Genomic DNA, 22,629 nt, shown 5'->3' with positions numbered 1-22,629 from the left:
GCAATGCTTCTGTTTGTTCTCCAGGACTTTGTCCATCACTTTCATCTGCTCCTGCCTCACGGCTCCAGTCCCACCCAGCAGAGCATTAGTGACTTTGTGCGGCAAGTGGACCTGGCGCCGGATGGCTGTCAAGTGGGCAGGACCATGGTAGGGTCTTGGTCTTCGTCTCCTTCTTCCTTATTTCTCTTCCCTCTCTCTTTCTTCAGTTCTCTTCGTCCACCTCCTTGAGTCTGTTCCATCATTCTATATGAAACCATGGGCTCGTTCTCCCCGTATAGAGCCGATTTTACTGATTTGTGGAGGGCACGGCCCCCACCTGGGGTTTCGCAAGAAATTTTGGGCCCCATGACAGCATGTCCACGCCTGTGACCCCCCCGCCCAGGTGTTCCTGCGGGAAGCAGAGCGCCAGCGGCTACAGGAGCTCCTGCACCAGGAGGCCCTGCGGCGCATTGTCGCCCTGCAGCGCCGCTTCCGTGCCGTGCAGGAGAGGAATCGCTTCCTGGGCATGAGGCTGGCGGGCCGCACCATCCAGGTGGGTCTCTGCCCCCCATGACCGCGCATACAGCCTTCGAGCGAATGCGAGCCTCAGCGCCTCTGAGAAGTTCTCTCCTTGTCGAGAATCCCGTATTCCAGCAAGCATACAGCTTTATAAATACATTGGGGTTTAATGTTTATTAGGTGATTAAATTCAATGTATTTTGCTTTTCCAGTATTTTCTATCAGTGCGTTTTTAGGATGTGAGTGTCTTTCCTATCGGTAGTTAATAAACAATATTTTGGACTGTTGTTTGGGTTGCAGTGGAGAGTAAAACAGTGAATAGATGATCAGAATTGTGTCTGGAAGGCATTTATTAAGAAATGTTTATTCACTGTCTAACGTACATAATTGCTTCTCTGTGATCACGAAGCATCATGGGTATCAAGCATAGCATCATGTGACCATCCCCCCCCCACCCCCATCTCTCCACACAGCGCTGGTGGCGTGCTTGCAGGCCAAAGTACGCTCAGCCCGATAGGTGCACTGACAGCAGCCTCCACCAGGGGGCAGCGGTGTGCCTTCAGGCGGCCTGGAGGGGGTACTGTGCACGGAGGAGCTTCCTGCAGTGGCGGGAGGCGGCGCTGGTTATCCAGAGGAGCTGGAGGCAGCACAGGCGAGGCTGCCGAGAGCGAGCCGCGCTCACCGTGCAGACAGCCTGGCGCGGGCATCGTCAGAGGCAGCACTACCTCATCCTGTGGAGCAGAGTGGTGCTTCTGCAGGCCGCCTGCAGGGGGCACCTGGCGCGGCTCAGGTGACGTGTTCCCGCTCGTCACCGTGGGCAACAGACTGCCTGCTCAGGCAGCTGTTAACATCACAGCAACGTTAACATTAGCACTGGCGCCCCGTATGGAGCAGCTGACCCTGGTTAGGGGAAGGGTGGGAGGGGCTTCATCACAATGCAGTGCGAGTACACACTGCACCAGTGGAGTACAAGCCTTTCCATCAATGCCCTTCTCCCATTTGTTAAACTCATATATTAATCTTCTAGCCCATAATAAATTAAAGTCTGCTGGAAGGATGCTTCCGTACCACCTCATGTGACCATACTGCTTTAGCGGACTGGATTTGACATATATAGTCAAGAATAGAGACCAAACTGGATGTGGGTTTGAAGTCTCATTCGGTTAGCACTGATACGCTGGTGGATTTGTCCCCCTTTTACAAATAAAATATCTGTCAGTGAAGTCAGCATGGCAGCTTGCAGGTACTAGTAGATCATCCATGCTTGGAAAGCTTTGGTGTTGCTGCTTGAAGAGTTTTTGTGTGCATTTTCCAGTGTTAAGGTTCTAAAAGAGCAGAAACCAAAGGAGATCCCGCTGCAGAATGGAGAGTGGAGCCCAGCACCAGATGCAGAAGCCGCAAGCACGAAAGATCACTCCTGTGAGGATTGCAAGAGGGAACTCCCAGCTTTTACTGGCCTCAAAGGGAGCCCCTGGCATGCAGAGGCGGACACAAACTTCCAGGAGGTGGAGGATGGCGAGGCTCAAGGGGCGCCTAGCACCCAGGATGAGCCCGTTCAGAAAACCAGGGCTAAGAGGGAGAACCGGAGGATGAGGGAGCTGGAGCAGGCCCAATTCAGCCTGGAGATGCTGAAGGTGAGGAGCACTGCCGGGCGGTCATCTGAGTTGGTCCCGGGGAGTCTGGAGTCCCCACAAGACACCCCAGACAGCGAGAGTTCCCAGGAAAGCTTCCATCTGCCAAGAACAGAAGATGGTCCCCCTGTCACATCGGAAGAGGTGGCAGACAGTTCTTCACCCATAATCCCTGGGTCGCTTGGAGATCTTGAGTCATGTTATCCAAATGAAATAGTATCTTCCGATATTCTTACCACCAGACTCGTGACAGACACAGAGAGCCCAGCATCTTTCCCCAAGATTGAGAACCACCTACCAACCTTCTATGTGCCCCCCAAGGAGGGCAGAGATATCACCCACCAATCCCCTGAGGGCTCTCCAACTCTTGAGCCAGATAGCACAAGCAAAGCCCTGAAGGGAAAGAAGCTGTTGGCCAGTCGGCCGATGGTAGTGGTCATCAGCATGCACAAGGAGACGCCGCTGGATGACGTCCTGTCATTGGCACCGGGGGTCTCTGACAGCTGTAACAGGACCATCCAACAGGCTGACCCGTCCCCAACCCTAAGTCCATCCCTTGCCCCGTCAACACCTCCAGCCCCTACCTCCAGCGGCCAGGCCGTGCTGGAGCACCTGGAGCGCTTGCAGGATGAGAGGGAAGAGCGGCGACGCGAGGAGCAGCGGCGCATGGAGCAGGAGATGATGGAGCAGATCCGTCTCCAGCGGGATCAGCTGGAACGGGAGCGTGAGGAGCAGAGGCGCATGGAGCAGGAGATGATGGAGCAGATCCGTCTTCAGCGGGATCAGCTGGAACGGGAGCGTGAGGAGCAGGCGCGCAAGGAGCGGGAACGCCTCCAGCGGCAATGCGGGGAGACCCTGCAGCGCATCCAGGAGTACCGGCAGGTGGCCGGCCGTGGGCTCCAGCAGCCCGGGTCTCCAGCCCCTGCCCCCACCGAGCTGCCAGCTCCGGATGTGTCTTCCGCAATTCAAGCCCTCCCCGTTCCTCAGGCTGACGTAGGTGAAGGGGAGACGGCGGAGGGCAAGTCCACGGAGGACACACCTCCCAAGAAGTGCCACACCCAGACCATCAGCATCACCATGACGGACAAGTTCACCGACGCCTTCTACTCCCCGTGGGAGAGCAAGGCCTCCTTTTCCAGGTGAGTGACGGAGGTCTTCAGCTTAGCATTTGCTACACACATTGAACGAGCTAGAAATATATATATATATATACACACACAGATGTTGTATAAGCATGAATAGACCATGCGGATGCATTTATAGGTCTGAGAAAGACTTGACCAATCAGGGGAGGTCCATGGCAATCCAGAAGGACGACTCCCCTTTGAGTCTGAAGCCCCCTTCAGGATCTAAAGGACGTGAGGTGAGCGAGTCACTCCATGAAGTTTTAGAATCTCTCAGTATCTGATGCCAGAAACATGTCAGCACTCTGTGAAAATGGTGTGATAATCGTGTCTCCTTCCAGTTTGCGGCATTCAAAAGCTCCCTTTTTCTTCCAGCTAAGAAAATATGAATTCTTACTGTATTTTGTCCAATTTGATGCTTAAATAATGTATGAATACATTAATACTGTATTAATACATTATTTAATTGTATATCATTTTATATAAATGCAATAAAAATACAAAGGAAATGTAATTGAATTGAATGCTTAATCAGCTGTGACTATAGTTTGGGCCGGTTTTCCACGTGGGAGAGAATCGCGCGAAACCGCATCGGATTACAGCGAGAGGATCCGCACTTTGGTCACACGGCAGGCCGGCTTAGGCAGTGTTTACAGCTGCCTGCGAGTGTGTGCGCCTGCGTGAGTGTGCGCGTCTGCGTCTGTGTGTGTGTGCGCGCGTCTGCGTGAGTGTGTGCGTCTGCGTGAGTGTGCGCCTCTGCGTGTGCGTCTGTGTGTGTGTGTGTGTGCGTCTACGTGAGTGTGCGCGTCTGCGTGTGCGTCTGTGTGTGTGTGTGCGTCTGCGTGAGTGTGCGCGTCTGCGTCTGTGTGTGTGTGCGCGCGTCTGCGTCTGTGTGTGTGTGTGCGTCTGCGTGAGTGTGCGCGTCTGCGTCTGTGTGTGTGTGCGCGCGTCTGCGTGTGCGTCTGTGTGTGTGTGCGCGCGTCTGCGTGTGCGTCTGTGTGTGTGTGCGCGCATCTGCGTGTGCGTCTGCGTGTGTCTGTCCCCATACAGTGCAGTCTGGCTTTCCATCTGCGTGTCTTTTTTTCTGTGTATGTTTGCCACTGCCGGTGTGTTTATCCGTCTTTGCAGCTGGTGGGCGTATGTAGGGACGTCAGCATTCACAGCGGATGTAAGCCGTGCTTAGGCCCAAAGGCCTCATTCAGGGGGGAGAGGGATGTATACAGGGCCGACCCCCGCAGTGCCCCCTCCCCTCGTATGAATTATGGCCCCTGTTATGACTAAACACCATTAAAAAACCGCCCATGAAGGACGAGCGATGCGCAAGGCTAAGGCCTCGGCTGTGAGTAGTACAGGATGGAGGCAACATCGGTGTCAGGAGACATTTTACCTGTGTTGTTGTCGTTTGGTCGACCAGGTGGCCATGCCAGGCCATAGAAAGCGGGTACGGATGGCACGGACACGCTCCGACTTCCTGACCCGCGCCTCGAGTCTGGAGGGGGAGGGCGGGGGGGCGTCGGAGGAGGATGAGTACGATGTGGCTTCCCCCTTCGCGCCCCCCTTATCCCCCAGCCCACCCCTCCCCACGCAGGATGCAGAGGGGGGTGCAGGCCGAGCCTGTCACAGTGACTCAGAAACGGTAATAGACTCTGCCAGGACTGCCCTGTGCCCACCCGCCTCCTTGGTGCCGGGCAGTGGGTGGTGACTCTTTGCTGCTAACCCCTTTAGCCCAGCTGAGCAGAGCCACAGAACTGACAACTAAACATGCTTCCAGGGCTCTGCGATATGTATTCCGTTCTTCTGTAGATGCGGAAGAACCTTCTGGAAATGGGCTCGATCTGGGAACTAACATAACCCATCCCACGCGTCTTTGTGTCCAGCGTGCTTCTCTAATAGGCTGCGGTGATTCAGACCTGCAACTCTAGCACCATCCCACACAGATGTTCCTGAAATATATCGCTTCTCCCACAGTGTAATCCCTGGTTCCTAACCCATTCCTCTCTAGATTCGATCGGATTGGCCCAGTCTGCTGTCAATCGACGATAATCTGAAAGCGAGAAGGGTGGGAGGGAGGGTGGGCCTAAACGGATTGACCTGGTCTCCTGTCAGAGACTGCATGTATGAGAGAAGATGCATGTTTCACACCAAACCTCATTAACAGATAATCATTGCATGTCGTAGCCTCTAACTGCCTACGGGGGGGCTTTATTCTTGTCTTAACCCTTTTCTCTTTCTGCATGCTGTCCCTCCAGAGGCACCAGCATGTCACACTTATTTAGTATCAGTCCTGCAGGTGGATTACGTCATCTGACTTCTACTTCTTTTTACAATTCTTAAAACCTGATGAAGTTTGTCATAATGTGTGTTTTTCGGAAGCAGTGTGCGTAATACCGGTGTGACTTAGATAGAGGGCGCTGCGTTGCCCTTCTCTAAACATTTACATTTACAGCATTTGGCAGACGCCCTTAGCCAGAGCGACTTACATAAGTGCTTTAAGACTCTGGCTAAACCCCAATGCCAGTCCATCAGAAATGTTCCATCTGTGTTGATTCTCCTCTTGGGTACCGGACGTGCTGCATTCCTTGGGAGGCACTGCAGTTAGAGAAGTGCTCAGTGGAGGCTTAACCCGGAACTCTGACATCTGAGCAAGGTCACACCAGTCAAAGCGTATGATGATCATCCAAAAATAGTGTTATGGTGCCACCTACAGGCTTAAGGATGTAGTGCGAGGACAGACATATTGTTGAGCAAGGCAGCAGTTAGGAATGCCCAGACAGTGCTAACGTTGACCTTTGCTAACAGTATGACATTCTTCTCACCAGAGGAAGATGCACAAGGCCATGTCTTCCGGGGACTTGGGCAAGACGGACTCCCTGCGGAAGGGATCCCACTTCGATGGGAGGTACTGTGGCGGTCACTGTATGTACAGGCTGTGTGATCGAGAAGTGCTGGGACAACAGCCTTGTGGGTTAGCCTGGCTACTCTACGTGTCTGTTTCTGTGAACAGGAGTCTCTGTGACTGAGTCTGTACATGTGTCATAGTGATTGAGACTAAGACTCTGTGATTCTTATCAAGAGTACATGACTTCCATTGAGTCTTTCTTAATCACTAAGAATTACAGTCACTTTGTGACTCTCTGACTGGCTTCTTTTTTGTGATTCTTATCTTTCCGGTGATTCATACTGAGAGAACATGACTTCCCTGATTTTGGCTCGCTCACTGAGAGTCACAGTCACTCTGACTCTCTGAGACTGGTTTCAGGGTCTCATTCTCACCGTCATCATTCCACATAATGCACTTTAACTTTAGAACTTATAATTGCATGTCGCACACCTGTAAATCTGTTTCAAATCTGTATAATATTCAAAGTTCTATTTAAAAAAAATATATCCTTTGTAATTAGTTGCACAGTCAAAAGAGCGGTTCAGGATACACCTCACTGCATGTTGTACCTGTATGACTATGCATGTGACAATTAAAGAATCTTAAAATCTTGAAAAACCTCTGCGATTATGACCGAGAGATCGTGACTTACCTGAATTTCTTGTAGTAACTGAAAGTCATAGTTTCCCCGTGAATGACTTTGACTGGCTCTGACTCTGGAGGACTCTCACATCAATTGTCCTTGACTCTGACGTGGGCAGCAGGGTCCGTGGGAAGATGCGCTTCTGGGGAAAGGCGAAGCCGGGGGACAAGAAGGCCTTGTGGGAGAAGTCGGCCAGCGTGGAGGAGCCGCTGGAAGGGGACAGCGCCGGAGGGGCGATGCAGTTGGGGGAGCATGAGCGCCCCCACGCGCACAGCATGGATGTGGGCCCCGAGCGGGGACGGGAATCCAAGGAGAACAAGGAACCGTCTCCTCGGGCCAAGCGGAGGCGCAGCGTGAAGATCAGCAGCGTGTCCCTGGATGTGGCGCCCTGGCAGAACGACCTTCTGCGCATGTTCACCGGCGCCAATGACTACCGCTGCATGAACGAGTTCCTCATGAAGAAGGCAGGTCTCGTTGATCTCCAGTGAACCTTCCTGGGTCTGGTGCAGCAGGGTTGGCCTCCCTGTGTCTAAACTGCGTTTCCTGTGGTTTTTTTTCTCCCTGTCCTATAGATAAATGACCTGGAGAGTGAAGATAGCAAGAAGGACACCATGGTGGATGTTGTCTTTAAGAAAGCCCTCAAAGAGTTCCGTCTGAACATTTTCAACTCCTATTCCACCGCTTTGGCTGTGAGTATGATTCATGGGTCTAGGGGGATTATATTACACTACAGTAAGTAAAACTCCAGTCCAAAAGAAAACCTGAATGAATCTTTGTGTGGCGTCTTTCCACAAATCAACAAACCCTTTCAAGATGGATGACGGTAAGGGCACACGCTACAAGGACCTCTACGCCCTGTTTGAGCATATCCTGGAGAAGAGCATGCGGCAGGAACAGAGAGACTGGGCTGAATCCCCGGTCCGGGTCTGGGTCAACACCTTCAAGGTCTTTCTGGACGAGTTCATGACAGAGTGCAAGCCCCTGGACAGCACAGCCAGCAAGGTATGATTTGAAGTGGCCCCTCCCACCACTCATATGACTCCTCCCAACTCCATGTGGCCCCTCCCTCTATCAGCCTGTCCCCTCCCGTTGAATGCATGTGGGACTTCATTGAGACTGTGTCTTTGACGGATCTGTTTGTTCCACTCTCCAGGTGCCAAAACCGGAACGTAAAAAGCGGCGTAAGAAGGAGTCCGACATCGTGAGTGTGCCGCGCAGGCCTGAGGGTCTTTCCTGATTACTCCAGCCTCAAACTGCCTCATGAATGCAGGTGGCACTGTGGTTCTCAGGTCTGGCATCAGACAGTTGCCAGTTCAAATCCCTAGGGGAACTTTGCCTTTGTATAGTCGACCACAGTATTTAATTTCAGTATTGTTTGCGTCAATGATACTGTATTCAGCTGCTTAACTGGAATAAACCTTTAGAGAACTACTTGGGATAAAATGCATCTGTCACTTAAGTAGAATGGACTGATGACATGGACACTCTCCAGTCTGAGCAGCAGGACTTCAGGACTCCTCTACTTTATCTCTTGGCCTTTCCGTAGTGCCCAGAAATTCAATAGAATGATTGTTTTGCAATTTTAAATGCAGGAAAATAATAATATAAAAAAAACTCACAGCACTCAGATCTTGAAAAGTTCAAGTCCAACATTAAATATTCAAAACGCATATTCATTCCCTGATATTCATTACAAAATATGATTCTGGCGAGTTAAAATGTTAAAGCGAAAAGTTAGAACAATCAGAATGAAAGAAGCACGCCTGGCGTCCACTAGAGTGCGTCCGTAGAGGCGATGAAATCAGACAGGAATTCTGGGCTTTGGGCCCTGGCAGAACTAGCTGATGAAACAAGGTGGATGACTGAGTCCGCTTGTAGAAGGTTTCAGTGTCAGGCTCGCGGTCATCCCTCTGTCGCCCCCTGCAGGTGGAGGAACACAACGGCCACATCTTCAAGTCCACGCAGTACAACATCCCTACCTACTGTGAATACTGCTCATCTCTCATCTGGATCATGGACCGCGCGTGTGTCTGCAAGCGTGAGTCCCCAGGAGTCCAGGCCATCTCCCCTCTGTTATCACACACAGCCTTTTAGACTCCTGCAGGTCCCCTTAAAAGTTAGTCACTATTCAGGAAACAGCCCCAGCTTTGCATCATCCTGATTCATTGTCATTCTGCATAAGGTGCAATGTTTAGCATCAGGCTGCATTATTCATTTTAAAACCAACATGTACATTACATTTATTAAACAAAATCAGTGACATCACTCTGCCCCCTACAATACAGTGCAACGTCTTAGGCAGCCAATGAAAATGATGCTTAAATGATCTTCATGTTGGTGTAAAATCTATGATGTCATGTCAAAGGGTGTCAGCTTAACCAATTTAAAACTTCTGGTAAAATCACTCCATCGTTTGCAGCGACCATCCAACCAGATAAAGCTAATCAATACCTGTGTGACTTTTTAAAACTACTTTAATTCATTAAATAACTGAGTTAATGGTTAAATTTAGCATATTTGTGGAATGGTTGGGGGGGTCCTGAGGGGAGGTTTGGGAACTGAAGTGACGTCCATCTAGTCATCCAACTCGATATCAGTAACTTTTTGGAGAACATAGGAAATTCTTACTAGATTTTATTGTGTTTCTCTTAATCTGCACATGTTCTAAACTGCTTCCAGCTGCTCACCAGCGTTTGCTTCCCTCTCCCTGCCCCCTAGTATGTCGATATGCCTGCCACAGGAAATGCTGTCTCAGAACCACCGCCAAGTGCAGTAAAAAGGTATGTGATTGTCAGTCCCTGGGGTTCAGTCGTTCTCCAGGACCGGTGGTTAACCAAGTATACAGACACACACATACGCACACATACAACATTGGTTCTAACAGGTTTGGATGCTGTTCAACCAAATAGTTAGAACAGCATTAGTTCAAATACACGAACTCGTGGCCATAGGTGGAAATTAGCGGGAGAACATTTCAAGCTGGATTTAAGGAAGCACTTCTTTACACAGCGTGTAGTCAGAGTATGGAATAGCCTTCCTGATAATGTAGTGCAAGCTGAATCCTTGGGTTCCTTTAAATCAGAGCTAGATAAGATTTTAACGACTCTGAGCTATTAGTTTAGTTCTCCCCAAGCGAGCTTGATGGGCCGAATGGCCTCCTCTCGTTTGTATAGTTCTTATGTTCTTATGTTCTTATACACAAATTGATATATATGGCCAAATGTACGTGGACGCCAAATTGCCCAACATCTCATTCCGAAATGAAGGGTATTAATTAATTAAGTTGGTCCACCCTTTGTTGCAATGTTGCAATGCCCTCCCCTTTTCTGGGAAGGCTTTCCATTGGATGTTGGAACATAGCTGGTGGGATTTGCTCCCTTTCAGGTTGAATGTGTCCTACCATTTCTCAGCTGAACTTGCTCACAGACATTTTGACCTTCACTCTCACTTCATTTGTGGGTAACAAGGGCAACTCTTGCAGGGCGGAAATGTGGCGAACTGATGGCGTCCCATCACCTGTCCTGCACAACCACCCACTCTGCTATATATGTTACGGAGGATGACATGACTGTGCTTAGTTATACATCCTGTGTTAGCAATAGGTGTGGCTTAACTGTGTAATTTTACTAATTAATTGGGGTGCCTACATGTGTTTGGCCATATATGCACTTGAGACTGGCTGTCCAAGATTTATAGTGCAGTACTGTGATCACCTGCTCCGTGCGTCCATCTCTCTGTGTCCCCGTCTCTGTGTGCCGGGGCAGTATGACCCCGAGATGACCCCCAGGCAGTTCAGCGTGGAGGTGTCGCGTCTGACCAGCGAGGACCGGGCGGTGCCATTAGTGGTGGAGAAGCTGATCAACTATATCGAGATGCATGGCCTATACACAGAGGGTATCTACCGGAAGTCTGGCTCCGCCAACAAGATCAAGGAGCTCAAACAAGGATTGGACGCAGGTACAATGGGCAGGGTGGTCTTATTCTGGCTGGGGAACAGGGACACTGCGCAGGGTGGTCTTATTCTGGCTGGGGAACAGGGACACTGCGCAGGATGGTCTTATTCTGGCTGGGGAACAGGGACACTGCGCAGGGTGGTCTTATTCTGGCTGGGGAACAGGGACTCTGTACAGAGTGGTCTTATTCTGGCTGGGGAACAGGGACACTGTACAGAGTGGTCTTATTCTGGCTGGGGAACAGGGACACTGCGCAGGGTGGTCTTATTCTGGCTGGGGAACAGGGACACTGCGCAGGGTGGTCTTATTCTGGCTGGGGAACAGGGACTCTGTACAGAGTGGTCTTATTCTGGCTGGGGAACAGGGTCACTGCGCAGGGTGGTCTTATTCTGGCTGGGGAACAGGGACACTGCGCAGGATGGCCTTATCCCTGCTTGGGCATAGGGATCCTGGATTCCCTCCTCATCTGTGTCCCTCCGTCCCTCAGATGTCAACAGCACCAACTTAGATGACTACAACATCCACGTCATCGCCAGCGTCTTTAAGCAGTGGCTGCGAGACCTACCAAACCCGCTTCTAACCTTCGAACTCTATGAGGAATTCCTCCGTGCTATGGGTGGGCATATGGGTGCTAATGTGTGTGTGTGTGTCCTCTGTTTAATAGGAGTAGTAATTATCACGGTTATGTTTGCATGTCCATGCATGAATGTTCCATAAATGCTTTACCCAATACAGAGTCACAGTACATGCAGTTATGTTAATACATTATACTTTTGTATAATTGTTAGCTGCCCCCTCAGATCTTCATGCCAATAATAGCCAGGATTTTCCACAAATCTTTGGGCTTTGTAATTACTGCTTGCACCTGTATTAATTATATATTCATAGAGAAAAACTGAAACTAATAATGATATCATTTATATTAATGTCTCTAATTTGTAGATATTGGAAAGCTTGTCCTTGTAGTCGCGTGTTAAATTTCATTTTGCAATTTTATCCGTCTCGCTGTGGCAGTAGTAGCTGAGCAGGCAAAAGGGAATTATATTCAGATAATAATGCATAATTCTGACTGGAAGGGTAGCTAAACGGGGTACAGTGCTACACTGACACACTGCGCTGATATTTTTCTGGATGTTTGTCTGCTCAGGTTTGCAGGACAAGAAGGAGATGATCCAGGGAGTGTACTCAGTGATCGACCAGCTGAGCAGAAATCACCAGAGCACTCTAGAACGTCTGATCTTCCACCTGGTCAGGTGTGGTGATGCGGGGTCTATGAAGGGGCTGGGATGGGCCTAGTGGGCGGGGCATGCATAGTGACACGCCCCATCTGCGTCTTGCAGGATCGTGCTGCAGGAGGAGACCAACCGCATGTCGGCCAACGCTCTGGCCATCGTCTTCGCCCCCTGCATCCTGCGCTGCCCCGACTCCATCGATCCACTGCAGAGTGTGCAGGACATCAGCAAGACCACGGCGTGAGTGCCCGCTGCTTTTGGGTTTCCTGACGTACAGTAGAACCTCGGAGCTGGAACGCCTCTTACCTCGACCAACTCGGACGTTAAACGGGTCTGAGAATTTTTTTTTTGACCTCGACTGAAATCATTCATGCCGAAACTTGTATGGGTCGGGATGCATTCAGCTCTACCGATTTGGACCTCTGACGGTTTGGTCAAGAAACATCTAACCTCAACTTGGCCAAAAACTTGGAACAGGACAAAACAAAACAGACCTGCTAAAAGTTATGCAGATCGAGACGCGTTTCTGATGGACTGACACAAAGGCGGACGGACCTACTGGGATGCTGCTGCCTATGAGATTCTCTCAGTCTCGCAGTACCTCTCCACCGAGTTCGACATGCGAAAGCTGTGCTCCTGTGTTCAGTGCAGTACATTGAGTGATACAGTAATCATGGCCCCTAACAAAGTGAGCAGCGACAGCAGCAAACCAAAGAGGAAAGTAGTGAGAGTAACTGGAACTTTTAAAGGAAATTCTTTTTGTCATTAGTTAGCTAGAGAGAGAAGTTTAAATTGGCAATCATTTCGCAGATCGCAGCTCGACCAGCCTTCTGGAATGAATTAAGCTTGAGTTACAAGGTACCACAGTTCCAGTGCCATTAAGTATTTTAAATATGACTTACTGTAAACCACAGAAGTACTGTGATTTTTCTAGATTTATTATCATGTTACAGTATTATACTGGGTTAGTGCATCAGAATGGGATCTGCAGCTGTACTGTTACCATATTGCAGTGATTATTCTAGGAGCCTGGTTAGAACAGTGTCACTGCATTAAGCTGGATTTACTGGGCACAGTTACTGAATGATAATGTGGGTGCTGTGAGGCAGTATGTTATGGCACAAGGTCTCCCAGCCTTTTTTGGGCAGTTCTGCCTGTTTTTGTGGTGAGTCACGGAGGATTACATGTACATCATTAGGAACGGCTCCCATTAGCCTATCAAGGCATCGTTTATTAAACGCTGAAATGTAGGCCTAGAAAAAATCCACCCATCTTCTAACTGCGGATCCTAGTCAGGATTTTGGGGGGGGGTGGGGGGGTCTGAAGCCTGTCCCACACAGCACAGGGCACATGGCTGGGCTCCACCCTGGCCTACAAAAAATTATATCAATTACAATGAAAAAAATACATGAATTGGTTCTTTAACATAAAATCCTTACCTGATGAATATTTCACATGTGTGCACATGATCTGTGGGTCTTGGGCCAGGTCCATGGAGTGATCAAGGTTAACTCAACTTTGGATGGTTCTTGGTGATGCAGGTGTGTGGAACTGATCATCTGTGAGCAGATGAGCAAGTACAAGGCCCGCCTCAGGGACATCAGCAGCCTCGAGTTTGCTGAGAACAAGGCCAGGACCAGACTCAACTTCATCCGGAGGTCCATGGTAAGGAGGATCACTTTAATCAGCTGGTACATGTTGAGGGTTTACCAAAATCCTACGGGTTTAGGAAGGGATCTCAAACATTTTGAGCATTGTGGGAAGGCCCTTTCTAATTCCAAGGGCAGTAGGATGGGCTCTCCCAAATCCCGAGGATCATGGGTAGGGCTCGCCCAAATCCCAAGGGTCATGCAAAGGGTTCTCCCAAATCCCAAGGGTCATGCAAAGGGTTCTCCCAAATCCCAAGGGTCATGCAAAGGGTTCTCCCAAATCCCAAGGGTCATGCAAAGGGTTCTCCCAAATCCCAAGGGTCATGCAAAGGGTTCTCCCACGTCCCAGTCTGTGGCATAGCTCTGCAATTTCTGAGAAATTAAACTCCCTTGCAGCCACTTCCCCACTGTTGTGTTTTTATCTTCTCATGCACCTAAAAAACTTTGAGGGGAAAGTTCCTTTTATGTCGACCTTAGCGAATGTCTGGAGACAAAGGTGACAATGGGCTGGACAGCATCGGGTCTTTGGATTTTCTTCTATGGGGTCTTCAGTCATTAGAGTTGTCTATTTTCAATGACAGACCTTGTTAAAGAACCCATTTTGCTGCTGTGAAAGCTAGTGGATTGTTAAATTCCTGTCCCATAGTTCCCAGTATTCCCCATTGGGTGAGGAGTCTTGTCTCGTTGGTGTGATGTGTTGCTGTTTATTAGACCCCAACTGTGTATTAAGACTGTATTAAGGTGATTAGTGACTCACAACAACTCATAATAGACTAAGGGAGAAGCCACAGTCCAGTTGGAGGCCTCTGTAGGCCTTTGCCTAATGGGCCTAAACCTTCATGAAACTCTCTAAAGGCTTGTTGAAGTGGATCCTTGACCAAGACACCTGAGCTTAACAAGAGAACTGGGCCTCCTCATTCATTTATTGAGTCTCGAGCTGAATAATAACTTCATTTTCTCCTTTTCCCCTGACCTTCTCCCTCATTCTTCTCCTAATCCAGAAACCTGTACTAATTGCCGTTAGGTTTAGGAACATAACCCGAAGTAGCGTCCCGGTAGGTATGCTTGGTGTAGCACCCTAACATGCTCAACCATAGTCAGTCATACTCAGATCATCATCTATGTACTGCTGTTGGTCACCACGTCTGTCATGCCAGGGATACTGTTGTCCTCAAATGAGTTTCCTCATGTAGACTGTGTAATTAACCTGCCCCTTAGCTAGTAAGATTAAGCCTTCAACTGGCCTCCACCACCCATATGGCCTAGGAAGGCATTGCACAGGCCGGTTAGGCTGGTTTGAGAGTAACAAATTCCCTTGGCATCTATCAACCTTCATCCTAACATTGTCTTCAAGTTGTCCCAACCGTTGTCCTCGTCTGGCCATGCTCTCGTCTTGTTTTTTCAGATCTTTATAAGGTCCTGACCACACAGGAGGTCCTCAGGTTTTTTTGGTTCATCTTCAGTTCTGCAGTGGCCAGCTCTAGTGTTCCAGAACGATCCATAAAGCCACAAAGGCGTGCCAGTGACAGAACTGCTTGGTGGCTGAAGGATGGCCTGTCTGATCCTCAAGCCAACCTAGTGATGAGGCAGTGTGTGGCTCAGTAGGTTAAGTCTCAGTGCCTGTGATGAGAAGGTCACCTGTTCAAATCATTTGGTCAGCAGAGTGATATCATTAGGCCCTTGAGCAAGACCCCATCCCCAATTTGCTTCAAGGATACTGTGTGATTCTGCTCTCTGACACTCACATGTATGTTGCTTTGGGCAAAAGCATCTGCTAAATAAAGATAAATAAATAAATGATGGGGATGTTTTTGAGAAATGGGGGTGGTCCCCTGTGGGGTCCTTCAATGTAAAAACAAGGCTCATAATATTTTTCAAATTTGACTTTAATTTGTGGTCTGTTCCTGTTTTTTATGTAGAATGTAATGACACCTGTCATCTGTATTCTGACATGCATTCATTTATGTCCTCTTTTTTGTGCGTGTCATTTTGTTATTTGTATTGATAATATTTATATTAGCAGAATTCATTCAGATAGCTATGCCCACATAGTTTTCAGAACATTTTGGTAAGGGGCTTGTTAATATAATATAGATGTAATGTTTATGTCTATTTAATCACTTTAATTATGTAGATAAAAAATTTACATCTATAAAATATGAACACGAAATATATAGTATATAAACATGTGTGTCTCTAAACAGGAAGTGGATGTGTCTACCTTAAACAGGAAGTGAGCTATTTTTTTTTAGTTTGGGTTAATTTACCATGGACAGGCAACGTGGCATCTTAGTACGTCTTAGTGTTTCATTTTGAGGAGAGACAGCACACTGAAAGACCTCACCCAGTATGGTATGAGGGGAGATTAATTTCAGGAACAGGAAGTTCAGTGAGTAGGTAGATTCTGATTGCTGCAGGTGGTGCGTCTGCAGGGCGTGGTGCGTCCGCAGGCGTGCACGCTGTGTGCAGTGTCTGCATGTCTGCTCATCCTGCCGACCCCGGCTTTTTGGTCCCTCTAACCCCTTCTGTTTCTTTCCTTTGCTTTTTTCCCTGTTTGGTAACGTGCAGCCAAATGCAGCTAAGAAGGTAAAACGTGCCTGTCTGTCACGTCCTGTGTGTGACTTTCAAACTGAAGTGGTGTCATGTCCTGGTTCTCTGTGATTTCTGTCAAACTGGGCCACCTGTAGCCTCTTTCTGAAGGAAGCTGTCATGCATCTGAGTTGTTTTCCATACTTAAATGCACCCCCCCTACACACACACCACATTCACAATAATAGGGATATAAACACAACGTTTTAACCCAAAAAAATGCTGAAGGGTATTTCTAGTGACTTTGTGTGTGTGTACGTGTGTGTTTTTTTTTTGGTCATTTTTGATGGAAAATGTGACTTTAATGTGACTTTGAGTTATATGGGGATTAAGGTGTTTATGCAAAATAAATCATTTGTGTGTGTGTGTGTGTGTGTGACAGGGCAAGGTGCGGCTGCGGAGGGCCATGTACCGCACACCGTCGCCGCCCATGAGCCCACGCTCAGCGTACGGTGGCGGGGACAAGGCTGAGGAGAGCAGCGCCGAGGAGGCCAGTGGAGGGGGAGAGCTGACAGAGCAGCAGGCCGCCTTGCAGCAGGAAGAGAGGCTGCTGATGGTGCAGATAGAAGGCCTGCAGCGGGAGAAGTGAGTGTGTGTCTGTGTATGTCTCTATATAGGTAGTGAGTGTCTGTGCATGTCTGTAAACAGGAAGTGAGTGCCTGTACATGTCTGCAAACAGGAAGTGAGTGTCTGTGTCTCTATGCAGGACCTGAGTGTCTGTATGTGTCTGTAAACAGGAAGTGCAGCTCAGGTAGGGAAACAGGAAACAGGAAGTGAGTGTCTGTGCGTGTCTGCAAACAGGAAGTGAGTGTCTGTGCGTGTCTGCAAACAGGAAGTGAGTGTGTCTGTGTCGAAAATCAGGAAATGAGTGTTTGTGGGTACAGCCGAAATCACAATTGTTTGCTATGTAATAGGCAAATTATAGTATGTGATTTGAGCAGTATGTCCAAATCCTCAGTATGAATGAGACAGTAGGTAAATGGTACCCAGATAACATACTGCATTCTGCAAAATTCCAAAGTGTGCAACCGATCGATGCTCTGCTATCTCACAAGGCCACTTGAGCTACAAGCGGAAACGTCACTTTCTCAGGAAGGTGGCAGGGCAAGTGTTTTCTCTGTACAAATTTTAAGTATTAAACAGTGCTCAGTCGCATACGTTAACTTGAATATCAGTGGCAGAAGGTTGTGTGCATGCAGGGGATGCTGTGTGAGGTACTGTAAAATGGCACTGAAGGATGGGGAGTCTGTGAGTCTCTGCGGTCCTTTGTCCACAGGGAGGAGCTGACGTTTGACATGCTCGCCCTGGAACCCCGAGCTTCAGACGAAGAGACCATGGAGTCAGAAGCCTCCTTCGTCGCAGCGGTCAGCTCGGAGAACCTTGATGTGGTCATGGAGGGAGCAGCCATGGACCTCTCCGGTGAGCGAGCTGCACACGCACGCTGCATGTGTTTCTGTGCCTCATGGCTTGGAGGTCCTGTGCGTGTGGGGGGGTGGACGTCATGACTGACGTCCGCTGTCTCCTCGTTGTCCTATCAGAGAGACCGCTGATGGCCACCCTACCAAAGAGGTCTGAGAGTAAGCGTAGGCGGCACCTGCGCCGGCAGCCCGAGTCCCTGGACTCTGCCGATTCCTCGGCTTCTATCAACTCCTCCTTCCAGTCCCGCTCCTCCACCACCCGCCGCCTCCGCTATCGCTCAAGTTCTCCCCCACCGCCCCCCGCACGGGAGGTCGAAGACCGGCCCTGCTTCCCCACCTGTTCCTTCAGCCCTGAGAACGGCAGGCAGAGGACCTCCAAGAAACCACCCCGTCGGTGGCGAGATCCCACTGAGGCCGAGCCCGACTTCGGCACCGCCCAGCCGCTGGTTTTGTACGGCAGCAATGAGTTCATGGTGTGAGGCGTGCATCTCCGCGGAAAGCTGCTTTTCCCCCTCGGCCTAATCTGGGGGGGCTCATAGGGCAAGGGGCTACCTTTTATGCGTCTGTGCCATGGCTGCTGTCTACAGGAGAGGGCCTACTGGGACACTTAGCTACACCCAGAGGGGAAAAATGGCAGTGAGGAAAAACATCCATGTCCTGTGAAGGATGTAGGTGGCAATGACATCTGTCTCCAGGAAGAATAAGGACCATCGGACAGACAGGGGTGACGCAAAACAGGAAACAGGACGAACTCCACCAATCACTGCTCTCAGGTTTGCAGGATAGACCACTCGAGTGGAGCAGTAGGCACTGTTTACTGAGATGATAATGACACAGGTTGAATGAATCTCTATGATACGATCCTTGCATACTTAAGCCTGATCTTCAAAGGCACCGATGGTAGGAAGAAGTAGGTAAGGTGTGGGGATGCGTAGGTTGTCGGGAAATCCACTCGACGATATTTTTTTGTTCATGCTGCTTTTAGTTATCCTTTCGTGGTGAGAAACACCAGCGAAGGGTCTGTTCTGACGTGCATCCGCCAGGATGACCTCTGCCATTTTAGCTTTGTACATTTGCATCGCCACTGTCCAAACTGTAATGGTTAAAATTTACCCAGAATCCCTCGCCCAGCGCGAGACATCAGTGTTAAACTATTGAACTGGAACTTGAATTTTTTTTGTCATTTTTAAAAATGATTGTGTCGAATGTTGGGAATATGAGTTGCTATGTTCTGGTCGTTGTCATGTCTGTGGCTGTGTAAGTCCCACTCCCCGGATCAGTCCGGATAATCTGACCATGCCCTGGGCTCCCCCTTCTGGCCTGCGCATCATCATGATTTAACCTGCCTCCCCGTCTGCTGGTCCATCCCGAAGGGGACATGTGGCACCACTGAGGGGGAGGTCGGTTCTCCTGACACTGCATGCGGGATGCAGTAGACATACTGTCCATCCAGCCCTGTCTATGCACTGGCTCCACTGGGTTCTTCTCAGCCTTGGCTTTCATTTCCTCAGTCATGGCTGACGGCACAGCTCATCTTTCCCGGTGCTTCGTGCGTGAATCATTACTGTAACTTTAAGGCTTCTAGAGTCTCCCATCTGCAGCATGCAGTGACTTCATCTGCAGTGACCCAGGTACGCGCCCTGTCCAGCCTCCACCCATCTCTCCTCCATTCTGTCCCACCCAAACAGTCGACTGAGCCAATCAGCCTGGGTCTGAGCCCCCCGTCCACAGATGGCGAAGGACAGCTAGGAAATTGTAACCCCGCCCCTGGCTGTTTGACCACTCAGATGTTATCTGAGACCAGTCTTCCGTCCATCCAAGTAGAAGTTTTCCGCAGTTCTGCCGTGAAGCTCTTGTGACAGCTGCGGAGGTGCATGTCTGTGACGACCTGGACGTCGAGACTCGCCGCCTGTCGATCTGCGCTTTCCCTTTAAGAAATTAAAGCTACCAGGTAGACTTGATGACGTCCCGCTAGATTTTGCTTAAGTGTCTCTGTTTTCCTGTTGCCCTGCCAGAGGCCCTTGCGATGCTGTGACCCCGTGCAATATGCCAACATGAAGGGAAATGGTCTCCTGCAGATGCCTTTAAGGACCCTGGAGATGCTGGTATTTATAAATCAAGAAATGCACTTGCAGTTCAGTTCTCTGAAATGGAGAGCGAAGGTGAAACCAAAAGGATGGTTACCTTCAGGCTGAATGATGCAAAAGACCTTGATGAGGCCTCCTAGCCCACAGATGGCCTTATCCGCTCAACCATCTCCCAATTCAACAAGTCAGCTGTAAACTTGGGGTCTAATCTCTCATATACTACAACAATCTGGGAATGCCACTCTCTCTGTTCATGAAACTGCCTGGAAGTAGCTTGTGAGCGGATGCACCTGTAATAAACTCGCTGATCTTTATCCTGATGTCAGTATTTCCCAAAGAAGGTGCCAGCCTAGCTTTTGTTCATATAACTGCTTAATGCCTGACCTAGGTCTCACGTCACAAACTGGCCGCAAAACTTGACACAAGTTCTAACCATGCATTTTGCTCTGTGTTCTGTAAAATGTGCTATATGTTGTCTGCCTGTTGTTAAGGAGCCCAGAATCTTTATTTCCTCACTTTAATACCGAGGTGACTGCTTCTGACATCTATTAGCGCCCCCCGCTGGCGTGGGGGACAAATACCTTCTACAGTGCATCCAGATCTGTAGTTGTCTTTCGGTCCTGTGGGCTTGTCAGTGCTCTTGGCATCCTGAAGTGAATGCTCTAATCACTGGAAAGGCAGACTCCACTTAAAAAAAACTATATATATATATATATATATATATATATATATATATATATATATATATATATATATATATTAGTAAATTATGATTATGCTCATGATTGTACATTTGAAATTGTATCTGTTGTTAAAGGATATATTATCCTGTGTATTGCAAGATATATCACCTTAAATGTTTTTACTCATCGCCTGTCAGACAGGGCTATAGGACTTGAGCTTTGTATTTCAGTGTGCTCTTTTGGACAGTGGTATGTATAAAGTGCAATTTGTGTAATATTTCTTTTAAAAAGGATTAAAGCTGTATATGTCTATGGATGTACAAACAGGTTTATGAACAAATTAATCTTCAGCTTAATAAAATAAAAAATCAAGCCTAGGGGAGGAGTGGACTGTTTCATTAACGACAGAGGAACCTGTGCTTTACATGCATAAAATGCTTTAACTGAATATACATTGAGAAATGTCGAAAAAGTCTTGGTTATTTTTTTTACTTTGCATGCAAAAGTGCAGTGGCTCAATTCCATTCACAGCGGTTACGAGTTACATATGTTCGTAGTGGCACATGACACATCCACACACTTCACTCTGATTGGTCAAAGATGACTTCGCCCACACTGTGGGTGTTGATTCCCTTGGCAACCAAGTAAATTCAGTACTTTGCAAAAGTCATCATACAAACTTTTTGACTGCTATCCATTATGCAGTGCTTCCCAGTTCACAAATTAACCTGCAGATCTTCATATCACATCTGTCCTGAACCCAGGGTGTATCTTTAGGTCGATCTTTGCCTACTTGGCTTTCCTTTTCCACACTCCATTTATTAAGTTGGGTAGACTATATGCCCAGTCTAGTAGTGTCAACAGTTTCCATTATCCTTGCATAAGCACCCCAACAAGATTTCTGTCAGCTCAAATCTCTCAATGTTAGTTAATTATTCAGCAACAATTAACCCTTTGTATGTTTCATTAGTTCATTAATGAATAACTGTGTTACAACACTTTCCTGCCTTCCTTCAAATTTGCTTTCAAACGTCACATATTTGTTAAACGCAGTCAGGTACATAAACTCCATGACTGTTTTAACACGCTGTTCCATATCGCTGCGAGGTATGGTGTCAATTCCATCTGCTACGGAATTTGAGGAGGTTTTAAAGGAACTAACATCACCGCCCACTTGCGAACAGCTCGTCCAGATGGTCTGTTTATCATAGATGGGGGTTTCAGGTCCAGAGAGCATAAGTCCAGACCAACATTTTGTTTCAACCAACCAGTTGAATACAATGTGACTGTGACTTATACACAACTGGTTGGTTGAAACAAAATCTTGGTCTGGATTTGTACTCTCTGGACCTGAAATTTCCACCTCTGCTCTTTATTATAGCAAGGAAATTTAGCCATACCAAATTGGAATATAACATAACAGTGGCAGCTGTTATAGCTGCAAAGGGGAGGTCAATTCCACGTTGATGCCTATGGATTTAGAATGGGATGTTGTAAAAGATCCAATAGGTATAATGGCCAGATGTCTCAATACTTTTGTCCAGAGTGCAGTTGCCACACTCCTACCAGCATACTCACCATTACTGAAATGGTTGAACTCCACCATCAAAGCAAGTCAGAGTCTGGCCAGAGGGAGCCATTCCTGCACTTACAGAACTACTTCAGAAACACGGATTGCAATGTTTTCATAGAAGCTGTTTATGAAGGTCAAGTGGACCTTACAAAATTTGCAGAAATGATCAGCTATGTGCCCTGCTGTAGAAATGTCCATTTGGAGACTTGATTCGTATGCGAACGGAATATTTTATTTCCACACAGACTAAGAAATTTCATGAGTGTTGCATGCAATCTCCCCTTTATTGCTTGAATACGGTGCACGCGAGCACCAACAGGTGGGAAGGCAGCGAACACAGATGAACAGTTTCTCAGGGCAGTTATGGGGCCTTCAGGAGTCGGATTGCTGCATTATTCAGTGATGATTTGTCTAAGACTTCTGCAGATGGAACATTCTATGCACTTGAGCTTACTTGAACAACGTGGTATGGCACCTGGACCTAATTACATCAAGTTTATACTCCCTGACCCACCGACCAAGGCTGGGGAGGAAAGGGAGGAATCTTAGTCAAAGCAAGGAGGAGAAACGGCCCAGCTTATCTCACGGGTACTACTGCAAAGGATAAGGGACGCTACAAAGGAGACACCACTGGGCAATTTATAGCACTGCGCTTGAACCCCTTGGTT

At 48.4% G+C, this 22,629-nt stretch overlaps 1 protein-coding gene across 8 annotated transcripts in view; it reads left to right on the top strand.

Annotated features, from left to right (window-relative positions):
- LOC125705974 (unconventional myosin-IXAb-like) overlaps positions 1-20,765 on the top strand; it is a 96,454-nt gene extending 75,689 nt beyond the window's left edge. For 3 of the 8 annotated variants that reach the window (XM_048972373.1, XM_048972375.1, XM_048972376.1), the window contains exons 22-44: positions 25-147; positions 383-532; positions 972-1,288; positions 1,814-3,268; positions 3,393-3,492; positions 4,668-4,889; positions 6,073-6,152; positions 6,896-7,241; positions 7,350-7,466; positions 7,591-7,779; positions 7,931-7,978; positions 8,704-8,815; positions 9,496-9,557; positions 10,542-10,734; positions 11,218-11,346; positions 11,878-11,983; positions 12,071-12,202; positions 13,504-13,627; positions 14,613-14,666; positions 16,180-16,197; positions 16,583-16,785; positions 17,477-17,619; positions 17,739-20,765. In XM_048972373.1, coding sequence (XP_048828330.1) covers positions 25-147; positions 383-532; positions 972-1,288; positions 1,814-3,268; positions 3,393-3,492; positions 4,668-4,889; positions 6,073-6,152; positions 6,896-7,241; positions 7,350-7,466; positions 7,591-7,779; positions 7,931-7,978; positions 8,704-8,815; positions 9,496-9,557; positions 10,542-10,734; positions 11,218-11,346; positions 11,878-11,983; positions 12,071-12,202; positions 13,504-13,627; positions 14,613-14,666; positions 16,180-16,197; positions 16,583-16,785; positions 17,477-17,619; positions 17,739-18,097 — 4,782 coding nt within the window. In that variant the 3' untranslated portion in view covers positions 18,098-20,765. The remainder of the gene's footprint in view (positions 1-24; positions 148-382; positions 533-971; positions 1,289-1,813; positions 3,269-3,392; positions 3,493-4,667; positions 4,890-6,072; positions 6,153-6,895; positions 7,242-7,349; positions 7,467-7,590; positions 7,780-7,930; positions 7,979-8,703; positions 8,816-9,495; positions 9,558-10,541; positions 10,735-11,217; positions 11,347-11,877; positions 11,984-12,070; positions 12,203-13,503; positions 13,628-14,612; positions 14,667-16,179; positions 16,198-16,582; positions 16,786-17,476; positions 17,620-17,738) is intronic. The other 5 variants (XM_048972377.1, XM_048972380.1, XM_048972379.1 and 2 more) reach the window with 5 other exon arrangements.
- Positions 20,766-22,629: the final 1,864 nt, after the last annotated feature.

Source organism: Brienomyrus brachyistius, chromosome 13 (assembly GCF_023856365.1).
Source record: "Brienomyrus brachyistius isolate T26 chromosome 13, BBRACH_0.4, whole genome shotgun sequence".
NCBI lineage: Eukaryota > Metazoa > Chordata > Actinopteri > Osteoglossiformes > Mormyridae > Brienomyrus > Brienomyrus brachyistius.
This window is presented reverse-complemented; position numbering and strand designations above follow the sequence as displayed.